Below are 18,146 nucleotides of genomic sequence, written 5' to 3'. Positions count from 1 at the left end.
TTTGTGTAGATTTGCATGTTCGAAAATGACCAATTTATAGCCAATATTACCGTTCATATAAATAATAGGAGGATGAATAGACATTCTCAGCAGTCACGTAGGAATCGAGGTAAAGAAATGCTGTGCAGAGACTAGAGCATAGTTGCTTCATGTTTTCTGTCAGTGCATGAGAACACTGGATCAGAACATTTGCTCTATAATGAAGTGTTTTCTCTTTTCAGGCCATGAAACACGCAATGGGCAAATAAATGTGTGAAACAGTCTTACGTGCATTTATTTTATTTTTTTTGGTTGAAGTGATTGTGACAGATTTCATCACGCATTCTTTGACCATCTCTGATGTCAAGTTGCTGAATGTGTTCCTATCTGCTCCTCAATAGCAGGAACTAATTCATTGCGCAACGTTGCAATGTTGTGCAATAGGCTATCGCACGCGCAACAATTACGATGAGCGAATCCACGATGCGTAACGTTCGAAATGTGGGGATGGAGAATGTTGTTTAAATAAATTAAAGATTCCGCAGAAAAACAGTAGCGCTCTGGCAAAAACTCATCAGGAAAAGAAAGGATATTAAGTCGTGGTCTTATCACTCTCTCACGGTGAATAGCCCGAATGATTTGTGCTTCAATGTCAATTGGATCTTCCTCAAAAGGAAACGTCATTGTGTGACAAGTGTGGAAACAGCGGTCTGGCTGAACGTGCACTTAAATACCCGAACATAACCTGAACAAAACCTACCCCTACCAGGTTAAGTTCAGAGCCTATGTTACTATAGTTACTTACATAGCCTGATCATTTTTGAGCGTTCTGGAACCGAAATCCCAGGTTTACCGCTAACTCTGGGTTTACATACCCAGAGTTAGCGGTAAACCTGCTTTCTGGAATACCCCCCAGGATCCAGACTGATATTTTTAAACAACTGAGCCCTGATCCAGCACCATCACCATCAACTTAACCATTTTAATTAGTCAAATACTTTGCCTACAACCTTCAGCTATCAGTATTAAAGTGCTAATTAGCTAATCTTAGCATGCTAACACCATGAACTACCGTGGAGAACATCGCAGCTGCTAAACATCTACATGCAAATATGTTTTCATACTTTCCATTTAGCAGTACGTTTGTGTTTGTGTCTCATAGAGTGGCTGGAAAACCTCCTATTCGTGGGGCATCTGTGTCTACTACTTGTATAGTGTCATGAGGTCTGTATTTATAAACCCTTCACATAGTCGGCATCATCTGCCCCAGTCTGTGACGTTAAAGGGTGTTGCTTCAATCTACCACAACATCAGACGACCAAACACACCCGTATTCCCAGGAAACCTTCAAATTCTGGACTGATTTTGTTTAATTGCTTCAGCACATGCTCGTGAGTGATCATGTCAGCAGATAGCTATTTGCCCTGAGTGCTGACACCCCCGACAATGGCCTCAGTGTGAAGTTAAGAACTGACTTCCTTTTTTCCCACTGCTGCAGATCTTTGAATGAATCCTTTCTTTCTCTTTGCGTGTTTTAAACATGTTCAGTCAACATGGGAGCAGCGGGGCGCGCTTCAACAAAACAATTCTCATGTTTCTCTGACACCTGTTACCATCGGCTAGTTTGGTATTTTAGGCGTATATTATTTCTGTGTTGGACTATAAATATTCTTTGGGCTTCTTACGTTACTTTCACACTTATAAAGAAGGTAATTTACAAGTGTGAGTGTTAAATTATTTTTGTCGACTGATCCCACAATGTTTTCTTGTTTGTTTCGACAAGGTTCCTCTTTGGAAATAAGACCGATGCTCAGGACTGCAAAAAGCAGTGGAGAGACAAGTAAGCTATTGTTAAAAGGATTTAGCTCCTTCTTAGCTTTTTCCCTCCTTCAGCCAAAACCAGGCGCTTGAAAATCATCGTCCTTTGTCACCAAAATAGTCCACGAAGTGGGTGAATTAGAGATTATTAGCAGGAGGAGAGGAAACTGCAGGTCCTCGAATAGAGAGGCTCAGGGTTTAATCTGGGAGCTAAACCGCTTTGAAACAAGATTTCATGAATATGAAAAATGTTATTGAAGGACAAAGAGCACTTGGGGACAGTTTTATGGATCCAAATTGAATCTTCTGGTGAGTGGTGACTGGTGAGCAGTTAATGTTGCAACACGGCATTAGTGCTACAGCACTGCCCTCTGCAGGATTTATATGGTACTAACAGCAAATCTGTATTTTGCTTGTTTTCCTGACATGAAAAAACTGATTCTGAATCTTTAAAGGATGAATATTTACATCTGAAAAGCTGTTTCACTAAATAATTCAGTGTCCTTTGTGAGTTACTGTGCATTTTCTGTCTTGTAATATGTGTAATCTTAGATATGAAATCTACTTTAAATCTACTCTGCTCAGATTTTAAGTGAAATGTGTTTACTCCACCTTAATATAAAACAGACTGAATAATATCAGTCTTCAAAGTGAGTTTCTTTTACATCTCCAACATTACGTCCTCTTCCCTCGCTCTGACTGCGTCCTAGGCCTCGTCTCTGTGCAGCCCAGCTGTGTGGATACAAGGAGAGTCACAGGCACATAGCTGTAATTGCTTTGTGGGTTACTCTTAATTTGATTTAGAAAATTTTAACAACCGCCTGAAAATCAAGTGAGGCCTTTCCAGATTTCCCAGCGGTGATCAGTTTCATTAGATGAGCTGCATCTCCGGGGGAATTCGTCTGTTTAAATACAAAATGTGTACGAGCAAGACCGCTGGGTCTGTGAGGATGAGTTACAGAGTTTCTTCTTCTCAGAGCGCCTCTCTTTCATGCCAAATCCCCTTTCCAATCATTTCCAATCTTGCTCAGCACATATCACTATAGAGGATTGAGTGTTGATTTCAATTTTTTATTTTTTTTTTTTAAAAAGCCTTGTCCTGACCTTAAAAGCCTTGTCCGGGAGGGGTGATGTTGATTGGCACCCAGCCTCCCAACTCCTCCCCCACTACAGCTTTACCGCAGTGCAGCTCGCCCTGCCAGCCCCCACAAGGTCAACGCTGCTTCAGGGCCTCAAAGTCACTGAGAGGCCCGACAAATGAACACAAAAGTCGAACATGTGAGTTTTATTTCTAGTAGCAAAGACCCCATCTTCCACCTTTTATATGAAGATGTTTTAAAATTGCACTGTAAGTCAAATTTTACATTGTTTTAGTATATTGATCTGTTTGTAACTTTGATAAATGAGCCAACCTTTTCTCAGATAACAGATTACAGATATAGATATTAGACTCTCTAGTCATTTGTCACTCTATAATGTCAGAAAATGCCTGACCTTTTTCTGCAATGCATAGTTTTGGAGCTTTAATTATTAAAGTACCCCAGATCAATCAAATTCAAATTCAATCTTTAAATTATATGCCGTGCACTAAATGTCACCTATGTGTGTACCTAGCCCAACGTTTTGTACTTATTCTTTAAGGCAGTTTGTAATGTCGATAACTCATCCTGCACTTGGGGGTGTGCACTAATTGAGCGTCCAATGAAACGCTTTCTCAAATGTCCCCACCAATGTTTTCACAGAAAACACGCACATCATACATCTAGACATGTCATGAGCTACAATATCCGGACAGTCTTCTTAAATAATTGTCAAAGTTTCCCAGAACAAAATGAGGAAAATGACGTATTGGAAAACCGTTTATTTCTGGAAAAGATTTTGATTCAGAAGGCATAAGATTTGCTTGTTGTTTTTATATGCTTAAAATACATTTAATACACATTTATGTACTTGTTCGTGCGTTCAAAAAACAAATGCTGCTTTCACTGTGCTGCCAATGTGGTTCCCTGCATAATTACTATGTCACCTAAACAGTACTATCAACTGTTAAGTTGCCTCTACAAAATAGAAAAATAAAAATGACTACACAAACTTAAAGAAATACCTTAAATTTCAATCATTTCAGACATTGTGTTTTCAAAAGCTTCTACATTCATCTGTCTGGTTTTCTGACCATAAGGCACTGCATTTCAAAAGGGTGTCAACAAAACTCTCAAAAAAAAAAAAAGTGCTTTGAAATGAGAAAAAGCTCTTTACTGATGCACCCACTTGCTTCAGTAGGTTTGTTGTTCATATACCCGCTACCTCTATTTTAATAAAACATCTAATTTTGTAAAATTAAAATGTGTCATTAACTCAGTGGTTCTCAAGCATTTCATATAACAGAAAAAGACTAGGAGAGTCTGCCTTAAGCTAACCAACATTATCAAGAGCAGTAAAGCTGAAGGAAACAAAAACCTAAAGGTGATCTTTAGGAAAATGTGTGCGTTGTGGCTCAGGTTTATTCTTTATAGCTCTTCTCCTCTTCTAGTCTTCACAATCCTTGTTGTCCTTGCGTTGATGAAATCAGATTTCTTGTAACAACTCTGATGAGATACAGAAAACTGTTAATTACAGACTTTATATTAAAGCCCATTTGTATTTAATTCTCATCTTTGGTGCCCCCTGGTGGTCGTGTCAAAAAATACACTGTAGAAGACATTAAATACCGCCAGCTACAGTATGAATAAATCAGTGAATTAAATATGACATTTAACCAGTAATCTGCAGCAATTCATCAATTTCTATGTTATTTCATGTTATAGAAAGTTGACTTGCAGCTAACTGAAGAAACGGAAGAAATTAGCTAATTCAGTGCCTTACATTTAAAATAAATTCTTTGTCCAGTGTAGTATGCACCCTGATGTTTAATAAAACTCATAACACAGGTCTCATGAATGATACAGACCTAGAAGGAGAACATCGACATGTTGCAAGAGCAACAGCTACTCCAAAATGTTTGAGTTTATTCAGGCGAGGCACGAGCACACGTTTCAGACAAAACGTGGATGTTTGAAAAATAAAGCATCACGGTCCTTAAAGAAAGCACATGATGAGAAGCAGGAACTCACCTTCTTAAAGGCTCCCTGGAGATCACCGTGCATCCACATTGTGTGCAGCAGGACACATGCGACCTCAGCTTCTCGGGTTGGCCCAAAACTGAGAGGCAGAAAAGTAAAATCAGATCAGGTGCAATTTCCTGCAGTGTGGGTACTTTTATTAACTATTATACTGGATATTAGCACTAACATCAAGTTATTTATGAGTGTCTACCTGACCTACTTATCCTCAAGCAGGAAGCTATCAGTTTCACATGTGAACACTTTATGAGCAGCGTTGAGGGGAGAATTGACTAACCCATAGCGCGTGTGGCTGATTCTGACAATCTTCGGGTGGGCTTTTAGGTTGAGGATGGTTTTGACGTACTTCACGTCGCTCTGACTGAAGTTGATCAGGATGCGAAGCACAGAGATCGTCAGCTCGCTGGGCTGGTCTAACTCGTCGCCGGGAAGCATCTTCACAACCTCGGGCAACACGTCGTCCCCTTCAGGATCACATAAAAAAGGGCGTTTATTTCAAACGAAAGCTGACGAAGATAAAGTGAAGGGCTGCTGTTCAAAAAGGTTACCGATGATAGGCAGCAGCTCCTGGTAGCGAGAGAGGTTTCTTATCAGAGATATGGCCGCTGCCTTCAAGCTGCTGTCGCCGTCCTCTAAGATCTTCTCAATGTGGATTAGACCCTTTTCCCGCTCGACAATGCTGAAGGCAATGGCTTGACTCCGCTACAAGGCCACAGAAAATTTATTAAATATGTGTCTGATAATCTAAACCGGTTTTAGTATTTAATTACTGCCTGATAAATAAATTTAATGAAATCATTGGTTTCTAATTTCAGACTTCACTTAACTCTATGAGCATATATGTATTATATATCATAATAACTGATGAATCAGCTGTTTTAAAGTCAACCTAACGTAGGCTAAATAATTTTTTCCACTCTACATGTATCTGTTAAAGTGGCGTCCTGTCTTACCCCTCTGTTTCCAGCTGTGATGTTCTGCAGCGCTCCGATGGCAGTCTCCTGGGTGTAGTTGCGCTCGCTGCGGGCCAACAGTGACAGGTACATCCGGATGGTGATGGGGTTCCACAGCCACTCTACGCCGTGAGGGTTGGCATTCTCCTCCAGCAGGGGGCGTGGTTGCTCCAGATCCTAAGAGAGAAAGGCATGAGCTGCAGATTTCAGGCTTCACTGGATTCACACTGACAACAAGAGGCAGCAATTAACAGCATTAACAATACATGACTTTCTGCATTTAATGACATTTAAGTTCAGATGATATAGGAAGAGTGGATTAGCTGCATAATTATACAGTAAATTCAGCTCTTAGGATTGAAATCTGTGCGGGAGACCTTGACCGACCTGCACAGAGCCCTGACATAAACCTGGTCAGATAACACTGGGATGAATTTGAGCCTAGACTGTGTGCCAGAAACCCATTATCAGTGCCGGACCTCTCTAATGCTCTTGTGGCTTAACGGGACCAAATCCCTGCAGCCGGGTTCCAAAATCTCCTGGAAAGCAGCAGAATGGTGGCGACTGCTGATGTTTATTTATGCGACTGTACTGAAACCTCATAAATCAACGATTCCGGAAAGACGTGCTATACCACATTATGGAAATGTTATGCACACCGATCAACCATAACGTCACCTGCGTAATTATGTTGCCAAAACAGCCGTGATCTATCGAGGCGTGGACTCGAAAGACGTTAGCAGGAGATCCTTCAGGTCCTGCAAGTTGCAAGGTGGGGCCTCCATGGATTGAACTTTGAACCTACTGCTGTTTTCCTCAAACCCTCTCTGAAACAATTTCAGTTTGTGGAAGGGTGCATTATCCCGCAGAAAGAGTGATCATGGAACAGGGTTTCCATGAAAGGGTGTACTTCACAGGTGTCAAACATGCGATGCGGCCCGCCAGAGGGTCTAATCTGACCCGCGGGATGCATTTGCAAAGTGCAAAAATTACATTGAAGACATTAACTGCAGTTTTCCAATAAAAGTATTCTCCCAGTCCTTGGTTTCATAAAGTTTTAGTAAGTTTTTTGCAACATGGCTGAATATTTTTCCGATTCTGAGGTTGTGGACGAACCATAGCAGGAGCAAATTACAGGTAAACAAGCCAAGTGTTGCGGGTGCATGTGGCGCTGAGAGATAACATCATCCAGGTCAGAAGACATCATCCGGGGTCTGTAGGTCAATCTACAGACCCCGGATGATGATCACAGCTAACTCTGGACTCAACGGGGAATAGCACTAGCGTATGATAACAAAATATTGGTGAAATGAACGAGTTTCGCAGCAGATGACGTGTTATTTAGAGGCTGTGTTTCGGTGCCCCAGTCACTCCCACTATATGGATATACGCGGATCTAAATATCTCCCGAAATACTACAAATTATGCAAAAGTTATATGGGTGAGTAAACGATCATATTTCATGCCAGAAATAAGGTCCAGGTTGTAGCTTGAAGGACAAAATGTTCACTTGATGCATAATATATTCCACCTACGAGATAATCAGTGTTTATCTATCAGGGGTCATATTGTTACGGCTGATCGGAGTACATGTAAGCTGCTGGTATTTTTGTGTTTCTGAATCTATTATTAAAAAAAGTACAGGAAGTTACCATCTTCGCTACAAGGACTTATTTGTACCTTATGTCCCTAAAACGTGAGCTGTCTTCTTGGCCGGGACGCTCTTGTAAAAGAGATTTAGTGGGTTACAGTATGTGTACATGAAAGCCAGAGGTAACACGGGAACAGCAGCACTAACAAGAAAACTTGACTCGGCTTAAAGAAGCTGAAGCGCTTTGTAGAGCTGAGAGGAACTGCATTGTCGGAGTGGATTACTGTTGGAAGGGATTACCTTGGGGATCTCGGCACCTCTGGACGTGAAACAGCCGAAAACCGGAGCCCAGCTTTGTTGAGACTCTCTGGAGGTGTGCTGCGGCGGAATCTCCGACTCTATCTGATAAGACAGGTTGTGAAGGATGCAGACGCAGTTCTCTGTGGACTTCAGAGCAGATGAAAACGTAGATAAATGTCAGATTCATCAGTGTGGGAAGCTGTTTAATCACACACACACACATCATGAAACTTTAATAGTTATACTAAAAGTAGTAGTAAGTAAACTCACTAAAGTACTAAAATGTTATGGTTAGATCCTCATTTAGCTACAATATTAATCAAGCTTGAAACACATTGTAATGAAGCTGTTCCTTTAATCAATCACATTTGAAGTTCGTATTCTTAGGTCTTCTCTGTGGCTTACGGTAGCGTCAGAGTTTTCGCGTCCTGTGATTGGAGGGTCAGAGAGCCGCTCCGTTCATCTGATGCGAGCTGCACAACTAAATCATCCCCGTTAACGTTTTCATAGCTATTTTTTGAACCTACGATGGCGCCAGATCTTCAGACTTTGAAGGAAAAGCTGGATATTGTGAAGAAAGGCCGCCCAACCCCGGAGCTAGCTAGCCAGGACCCAGCCAGAAAACTTTCAGGTCGGCAACCATGAGCGCTACCCTTGGTGGACAGGCTCCGAGGAGAACTCTAAATTGTTTCTTAATGAATTATATTTATATCTTTTGTCAATATTTTTGTCATTCTAGTGGGTCGACATTGATGCTGAGTGAGAGGAGACTTTGTGAATTGAAGTGAGATTCTTGCTTTAGTAATGGCAGTCATCTCGCTGTATGAGATACCCGTCTGCGATGCAACGTCCTGTTTTATTGCGTATCTATATGTTGTTGATGGTTTCTACAGCAGTGGCGTCATAACGATTGTATTAAGAGGTGTTTTGAATGAGCTTGGAGGTCATTGAAGGCCTAGGTGGAAAATGCACAACCGCCACTGCCTTTTGGATATAAAATGTCATCACTTCACTATTTGATCCATTTAGATAATCGTGTGAAATTAGCTCCCGAATTCCTCAGTTATGGCCAAAAGCACGTTGTGTGAGAACAAACGTGACCTTTATCCTTTAAAATCAGCTCAGGCTCGAGAGGATGCCAAATGTGAAGAAACGCCCTGGGTCTGAGATATCGCGTTCCCACAAAAGTGGAACACACAAACAACCCGAAAACATCTAGCCTCTGTGCCAGTGAAAACCATGGCTGACCTCTGGTGAGCACATTTTGGCGTGCAAAGAGTACTTTTGCACTTTTGCTCTGATACTCTAAATACTTTACCCTCTTAATACTTACAAACTTTTACTTCAGTAGAGTTTTCAATGCGGGACTTTTACTTAAGTAAATGATCAAAGTACATCCCTTTCCTAACGTGAGTTTTACTCTCTAAGGGAGGCCCACATGTCCACAAACACTTTATATACACCGATCAGGCATAACATTATGACCTGCCTAATATTGTGTAGGTCAGAGAACGGGCATGGGTCTTCTGAGGGTGTCCTGTGGTGTCTGGCAACAGGATGTTGTTAGTGGGGGCCTTTAGGTCCTATGGGTTGAGGGGAGGGGCCTCCGTGGATCATCCCACAGATACTTGATCAGTTTGGGATCTAGTGAATTTGGAGGACAGGTCAACACCTTGTGCTGTTCTTCATGTTTTTTGAGTTGTTCCTAAAGCTTTTTGTGTGTGTGTGTGTCTGTGTCAGGCTGCATCCTGCTGGGAATGGCTGCTGCCATCAAGGAGTGTCATTGCTATGGGGTGGGGATCCCTGGTCTGGTCTAGGCGGGTGGTACATGTCTAAGTAACATCCACACGAATACCAGGTCCAAACGTTTCCCAAAAGAACACTGAATTGTCAAAAGATAGTTAATGTTATCCACTTTTCCTGTGTATCCTGTGGCTAATTGGTGTATCTTGAACTGAGAGCATGCAGAATAAACAAGTTCCTTCTTGTGAACTCTCAACAACAACAGTGGCGTGACTAAACTGCGGAGAGGTTTTCTTGTGAAACAAATAAACGTTTTCTCTGGAATTTGTTTCATTTTCAATTTCACCTTGTCATCTGGCTTATAGTTGGCCACCATCCCTCGAACATAGTAGACCAGAGAGTCTATGAGACTGTCACACGCCCTCATCGCTGTTCTGACGTCCGGGCCAGCAGAGCTCAGATTTCTGCAAACAAAAACCGTCAAAGCCGTCACTGCCATGTGACATTTGTGTTTTGTGTGTCAGAAAAGACGTTTTGTATTAGTAAAGCCAGCGAATAACAATCCTTCTGTCAACCAAGTTCATGGAGGCCTTATTTTGTGTATTAAAACGCCATTAGAAATCATGATAGATGATCCCACAGCTAAACCCTTCTCGAAAAATAACACAACAGGCTCTTTGCGCAGAGGCAAAACAGAAACAGAAAAGGAACTCGTGGCATCTATCACCCGCTGGGAGCTCGGAAGGCTTTTGAACACGATAAGGAGAACTTGATAACATTGGGCCAGCGAGGGCTGAAAGATTTCAGTTCAGCAGAGCGGAGAGAAGAGAGAGAGCTCGATGAATAATTCAGGCTTTCACTCTTTTCATCTGGCTGGAGTTGCCAGGGGATCAGTGCGTCGGATATCTCCTGCTGTGTAAACAGAGGGATGATGTGTGTCCAAACAAGTATGAGGCAAAGACACGACGGAGAATCTCAGGCCACGATGGATAAATCGGGATTTGGCACAACATCATGATAGCAAACAAACTGTATAAATATAAGATTGACAAGTAGGTGGTCTGCTCTTTCTTTTATTCTTTAATCTCCCTTTGGTTGTTTAGTTGTTTTACCAAAAAGATGCTCCATAAATCTATTAGGGCTCAGAATTGCACAGAATAACAGTATTTCCTGCTTACTGTTTTCAACAGGATTCTGAGGAAGGAGGATATCAGTTCGTCATGTTGACTCAGTGATTACTCATTCCTCGGCTTGGCACAGACTGATACTGTAGCTCTGCCAACTCTCGCCTTTGTATTCTCACAGAATAATTGCCTTATTTTGCACAGCGACCAAATACAGACACTACTGGGCTTCCATACTTTCTCCATCAGAGCCTACACACATGTTACTCTGATCCATTGCGCTGTGTTTGACGCCCAGCAGTGTGTGTGTGTGTGTGTGTGTGTGTGTGTGTGAGTGAGCTTGGAGTTTGGCGGTAGTTTCTCACCGCAGGCAGCCGGTAGCGTTGTGGAAAACCTCATCGTCAGCGAGGAGCTCGTCTTTTGGGTTCTCGCCTTCGCCGATGCCAGAACAGGGCACCAGGACTGACTTGGTGAGGATGGACAAGGACTCCCTGGAGAGGTCGTTCTTCAAAAGGTCATGAGAGGAGAGGTTCCACAAAATGCCTAGGAGTGGGATGCACTTCATTATTTGCAAGGACGTGTTTAATGTTTTGATGATTTGTGTGTATGCGTAATTGAGTTAAAGTACCCACCAGTGAGCTGCCGTCTGGTGTCCGTGTCACGGCTGTTCTGCAGTGCCTGCAAAATGAGAGTCACGCCATGTTTGTTGCTCACCTCCATCTTATTCTCGTTGTTCTGGTAGACCACATTGCGCAGCGCCCCAGCGACGGCGCGCTGCACTTCCTCGCTGTCATGGTTAAGAAGCTGCAGCAGCTTTTCGATCCCATGGAGGTTGTACACCTGCAAATAAGAGAGGATTTTTCACATAGGAACATAATAATCTAACAAAGACACGAGTCAAACTGTATCAGGACTGCATTTCCGGAAAAAAACAACTGAATCGCTATCCAACGATCCCATACAATGCATATGGTTAAACATACCATGGTTCTAGCATTAGCCTTTTGGAAACATTTTTGCTGTATGCAGCTGGCTGCGCTGATCAGCGTTTCCTTGTTATCTTTGCCCAAAAGGTTCACGGCTCGCTCCACTGTCATCTCTGGAAGCTGTTTTTTTTCTGACGCCCTACAAGGAAACACAAACACTCATTGTATACTGTACATCACACATCAGGACAGTGAAGGAATGCATTAAACAATTAAATGCACAAAGTGAACACACAGATCTTACACTGTCATGACATTCTGCGTCTGCATTTGCTGAACGGGGAGTTCTACTTCCATCTGCCTCCCCATGTCCACCTCCATGCCGCCGACTGAGGGCGGGTATGAATTCAGTCTGTAGGACCTCTGGCCCGTCCTCCCGACATTAGCCACCCAGGAAAAGCCTCCGTCAGGCTGAACTGGACCAAGCATCATGTCACCATTATGTCCCTGCACAGTGTTTTTACCCTGCCGCACTGTGTTCTGTCTATGAGTCCATCGAGAGCTGTAGCCACCATTTTGCTGAAACCCTGAATTCCCAAAGATGGACTGCGTTCGCGGCGTCTGTCTGAACGACCTCTGCGTGCTTCGAGGCATCTCTGAGAAATTGAAGCCCCGTTGTGAATTAGACACAGATGAGTGGTATGGCAGAGTGCCCGCCGTGTGTGAAGGACCGGCTGCCGGAATGGTTTGCATCCCATAACGGTAAGTACTGTAAAAACGAGGGCGAGGTGTCTCAGGACTCGGTGTTGGAGACACACTCAGCCTCCTGGATGTTGTCTGCATATATCTGTTAGGGAGGGAGGTGTTTGAGAAGCCATTTACCTGTGAAAAAAAAAAAATAAAAACCACAACTTCTCTTTAATTCATTAGGACTCCCTGTGCAGGTTACAAGATATGGACTCCATACACCTACAGCACCACGTAGCCAAAACAGTTTAAAGAGTCGCAAATCAACCAAAGATAAACACGCACTGATTCGTGTGATAAGCTCGGAGGCTGTGAACATACACCAAAGTAACAGCTGCAGATCATTTGACTACATTCAAATTATGGAGTAGAATTTAAAGAGCATCATGATATGAGGCTATAGACAGTTCATTCCTTTATAATAGGCAGGTACAAGAAATACTTCTGTTCGGTCTCAGCTGTAAAATTTAGCTGCGAGATAAACATTTTAATGATAAATCAAAATGACAAATGTCCCTACATTGCGCTTGTGTTGGTACATGCATGATTAATTGGAGGTAAAAGAGTGCCCTACCCTTGTGTTTGATAAAGGTCCATCCAAACCGTCGATGCTCTTGGCTGTGGTTTTCTGTAAGTGGAAACTACCTGAAATGAGCCGAAGAGGTTTTGTTTGAGTATAGTGTTGCACAGTGTAATTACCGAAACGCATGGCAACGCTTCCTCTCGTCGGAGGGCGTGACTCCCACCCCGGGTTGCTCAGCTATTAAAGTACAGCAAAAGACTAAACAGCGATGAAAGCGTCTTTTTGATCTGCACACCAACTTGGCAGGAGGAAGAAAGAGGGAAAGCGAGGCGCAGAAGATAAAACAGAATGCATGTTAAACCCTGTCTGATTTTCTGGATAAAGCAGCAATAATTTAAAGATGTCACCTTTTCTCTTGGAGATGGATGTTTTATAGACCAAGATGATTAATCAACTAAAAAAAGCGATCAGGCAGATTAGTTAATAAAAAGAGAAATCCTTAGTTTCAGCTGTTTCAATAGCAAGTTAGGGTCATGGAAACATGAAGTCTAAAAAGTGCCGGAATCTATTTAACCGTAAAAAAAAAAAAATATACACCGATCAGGCATAACATTACACACAATATTATTCCTAATATTGTGTAGGTCACCCTTGTGCCTCCAAAACAGTTGTGACTCATCAGAGAAAGGACATGGGCCTTCTGAGGGTGTCCTGTGGTGTCTGGTAACAGAATGTTGTTAGTGGGGGCCTTTGGGTCCTATGGGTTGAGGGGAGGGGCCTCTGTGGATCATCCCACAGATACTTGATCAGTTTGGGATCTAGTGAATTTGGAGGCCAGGTCAACACCTTGTGCTGCTCTTCGTGTTTTTTGAGTTGTTCCTAAACCGTTTTTGTGTGTGTGCTGCTGCCATCAAGGAGTGTCATCGCTATGGGGTGGGGGTGCCTGGTCTGGTCTAGGTGGGTGGTGCATGTAAAAGTAAGGTCCACGCGAATGAATGCCAGGTCCAAAAGTTTCCCAGCAGAACATTGAATTGTCACAAGATGGTCAGTGTTATTTACTCTTCCTGTCGGTGGTCATAATGTTATGCCTGATCTGTGTATATGCCATCTTTAGATTGCTAATAACTAACTGCCGAATTCCAGCTAGATGTTTGGTCGCTTGAACATTTATAGAAGGAAACCAACACTGCGGCCTAATAAACCAAGGCCCTCTCTGCAGCGGAGCAGGTTCAAACTCTGCGAGCCCTCGCTCCAACCAGCCTTCAGGCAGAGGGATGAAACTGCAGAAACCTGTCGGACGAGGGAACTTGCATGCAGTTTGCATTCCATTCACAGAAAAATGTCTAAATAATGACAGACCTCTGAACGGACACAAGACAATGCAGATATTATGGACAGAGAAGACAGAGATGAGTACGGTCTGACAGCCTGGGTCCTCATAGCGTATAGGTATGAGGACCATTTAAGAAGAAACATTATTTTAAGAATAAAATAATGTTTCTAGCACACTATGTGAATGTTTAACTCATCAGATACTAACAGGCACAAACAACTTTTAAACATACATCAGGTTAATAATAGTAAATGCTGTTAACTATTGTATACTGTGATTTAATAATACAGTGCCTTGGATACTAATGTCTATATGTACCATGTAATTTAAGATAGTGGCATGAATGGTGGGAGGAAGATGTGTCTTGCTCCCCAGAGTGTCCCCACAGTATTCCCTAGAAAAATGATCCCTTCATGTGCGAACAGCAGCAGAAGGAGTGGCTCGACGTGCATCTGGTCGTGGATATCAATGGCAAAACTATCATGTTAATTCTCACACACTGATCACGTTACATATTACCGTTTGACTTTTTCGCCCTCCGTTTCAGACTGTGCTGGACCTGCTGGTGGACACGCAGGCTCCGGTGGTTTGAATCAAGCCCCGTCGAGGAACTCGGAGTCGGCTCGTCCGGCAGAGCCAGGCTGGTGTCACCCAGCACGAAAGATCCCTGCGCAGGTAACGCCGAAAAAAATACCTCATCCATTGTGGTAATAAAAATAAAAAGTACAAATGCGAGTCTAAATCGGTCTCTTCATTTCACCAGATAGATGCTCTTCCTGGATTAATACTGTGCTTTGTTGTTTCTCTTTCAGGTGGATCGACCAGTGTCCTGACAGTGAGGAGGGCGGGGCTTACAGGCGCACCTGAGGTGTCAGGTGTCCCCGCTGGGAGGTATCTGTTAACGTTACTTCTATTATAAGTGTAACTCCATCTCCATCACTCGAGCATCGTTGCTGATCAAGTATTTTAATATACAATATTTTATTCTTGACATGTTGAAATACACTGCCTTTAAAATGCAATTTGTTCTGTTTTATTTATATAAAAAGTTAGCATTTATATAAATTATGCAATATTATGAACTAGCATACAAAAGTGGTCAGAGGAATTAAATTATCTAAACTATGACAATGATGCATTGCTAAAGTTAGCGGCTAGCGTAGCACAAGTCTGGCTCCGAAAATTGGAACAACAGCACCTCCACAGTATATAATTTATAATTTATTTCTTGTATGTCTTATTTCTTGTAAGAAGATAAATAAAACAAAGAGTAAAAAAAACAACAAAACAAAAAAAAAACAACAACAGCAATTTGTTGTTTTAACCACTCAACAGACGCAACCAGGAACATTAGCCTACTGCTTTGATGCTTTGACCCAGAAATATTTTAACCACATTTCATTGAAATGTTGAGAACTATTAGCCGAACAAGAAACATTTTCAATTTAAAAACAGCTGTTTCCCCTTGCTTCCAGGCTTCCAGGCTTCATGCTAAGCTAAACTAAGCTAACCAGTTGTTTGCTAACCCGATATTTAACAGACACAGCAGCTCAAATGCCAAATTATACTATTTTCAGTGAAGGTTTTAAAAACAGCATGTTTAAAGTAGCATTGCACTGAAATATTATTACTTGTATTTATGATTTAAGCAATTACAAGATGTTGTTTTTTAATTACCCGATTTAGGAACACAAAGTTGATCACTTGTTTTATGCCTTGATATTTTGTTTACAGTATGACTTGTGTGTTCATTAAGAGGCGAGGCACGGGAAATGTTCAAACGTCACTCAATTCAGGAACACATTGCCATACCTGCCAACTTTTCAAAAAACCTTGGAGTGAGATTTTGTCGTGGGTGACCAAAATTATGCCGTGCACGCAGTCACACAAATTGGTGGCTCAGATATAAGATAATTGGAATTAATTTGATGTTGTACCCATGTTGTACCCTGCATGTTGGTGGTTTGTGGAGAGGTCCAAAGCTGTTGATAGGGGCAGCCCACTGAAGATGGACAATATTGGTTACATTCTGTGAAGCAGACATAGCTGAAGGTCCACCCCCAGGAGATTTTGGATTAAGTAGATGTGGTTTCCAGCATTCTAGTGGATTTTTGGGCGGTCTGCTAAAGATGTGCAATACCTGAACTTATTCTGATTCATGTTCGGCATCATGACTTGTAGGTCTTAATCTGTAGACTTGAGCTGAACATTCAACCAGAAAACTATCGGTGTGCCTAAATGACAATAAAACCTTATTCATAGATCAGTGTTTAAGATTTGACCTAGGTAGGTTGATTGATATTTTGATTAAAATGGTATTAAACTAATTCTTAACTAAAACCTAACCTATGTTATGAATAATTGTATTATTAAGAGCACTTAATGATTTATGTTCAGCCAAAAACGACACAAGATTAGTTAGGGAGGGACATTATTCTTCATTCAAAGTCTCCCACCACATGGTCCATCAGAGACAAATAAAGTGCAACAAATAAAGTGCTTAAACAGTACAACTTTTTCAAGCAATAAAACAGATGAATGCATTACAAAAATAGCTTAAATGAGGCATAATCAGTATCAGATGCAGATCAGAAGCTGGGTAAAGTCCTTGTCTATGATCTGTGTGCATGGTTATACTGGCCTAGTCTCAGCTCAGATTCTCTTCTTTATCTGACTTCTCAAAGTAGTTTCTGGTTTCTCCTGCTGTCTTGGCGGTCTGTACCTCTTCTTCTGTCTACTTCGGGGTGCAGGCATAGATAGTAAAGGGGTGCACTGCAGGTGTAGCGCAGCGCAAAGGTTCAGGGGTGCTCATCAGCGCCATCTACCGTCGTGGAGTTTGAAAAGGAACGGAAGAGTCTCGGACCAAGATCGGATTTTTTTTTTTGCGTGAGAAATTGGATGTGTGGCGTGAGTGCGTGTGAAAACAGGCAAAACCGTGTGTCACACGGCGAAAGCGTGAGAGTTGGCAGCTCTGCATTGCTGCTGTCATACTGATAAGCAAGTACAAGACTGATTTGGGTGTGGCAGTAGGTAGTTGTGCCAAAACTCTGCCCTCTTTGGCTTTAGCTGTAAGAGGAAACTGTTGCCAGATCATTGCAGGGAGAGAGTATGGTCAATTACGCTCCTTCCAACTGAAGCTAGATCATGAGTTGAAGCCGTCCCAAAGGCTAAAATGCAGATTATGTGTGGGAACCTCCTGCATTTCAGAGCAATCCGCCAGCTCACGAACTTTGTCTCAGAGTTTTACGACCCTTGTCATTGGATACTGCACAAACCAAAATCCTTCATTAAACACGTGTCACTTTACAGATAATCCCTTCTGAGAATGGGGTGTGGCGGTGAGAACTCCCCTTTTTTTAAAAGACCTGAGGCCCTATAGCTGGGTCATTCCTCTCCATACACTAAACTACGGTGGCCTTGAAGGTCAAACACAACGACATTTCACTAAACACGACGACATTTCACTAAACACAACGGAATTTCAGCTTACGGAAAGTGTAAGGACAACACTTCTTGTTTGTGATTGGACAGAACCCGACAGTGTAACGTCATTTCGTGTTTCTACTACGCTGTGTCCGTGCACGAGTTTTAAACCGCATGGGAAAGAATGGAGGATGAGATGACATTAATAGAGGAATATTTTGAAAAAGGACATACATATAATGTCATTCTTGATATGCTTTCAACCCATCATGACATTAACATGTCCCTCGGAACCCTGAAAGCACGGTTGAAGGAGTTAGGACTGAGGAGACGGGGCAACTACGTCCTCATCGTGTGTCCCCCTCGGCCTCTTTAAATAATGCCAATGTCTTTCCACAAGACATGCAGACTCATACTTCTTTCCACAATGTGGACAGTACATGTTGTCTGCTTTCAAAGCGCATCACAGTGTCTACACTTACACATAGCTGACCATTCACAAAGCGTTGTTTCTTGACTGGCAGCGAAACAACCAATCATATCAGCTTATATTATAGCACGGGATCT

The 18,146-nt window shown here is 42.3% G+C and overlaps 1 protein-coding gene across 1 annotated transcript; it reads right to left on the bottom strand.

Moving 5' to 3' along the window:
* Nucleotides 1-2,701: 2,701 nt before the first annotated feature.
* On the bottom strand, nt 2,702-15,098 carry pkp2 (plakophilin 2). The gene is made up of 13 exons (XM_084573075.1): nt 14,676-15,098; nt 12,875-12,945; nt 11,858-12,435; nt 11,611-11,752; nt 11,260-11,467; nt 10,993-11,170; nt 9,850-9,967; nt 7,761-7,907; nt 5,870-6,046; nt 5,465-5,618; nt 5,194-5,380; nt 4,908-4,995; nt 2,702-4,382 (listed from the first exon to the last, which is right to left on the bottom strand). Exons 1-13 carry the CDS (start codon nt 14,857-14,859, stop codon nt 4,305-4,307), a joined length of 2,310 nt encoding a protein of 769 aa, XP_084429201.1. The 5' UTR covers nt 14,860-15,098; the 3' UTR covers nt 2,702-4,304.
* Between the last annotated feature and the right edge of the window lie 3,048 nt (nt 15,099-18,146).

The sequence above is a fragment of the Chelon labrosus genome, assembly GCF_963514085.1.
Source record: "Chelon labrosus genome assembly, chromosome: 23".
Lineage (NCBI taxonomy): Eukaryota > Metazoa > Chordata > Actinopteri > Mugiliformes > Mugilidae > Chelon > Chelon labrosus.
Note: the sequence above shows the minus strand (reverse complement) of the source record. Positions and strands in the feature narration are given on the sequence as shown.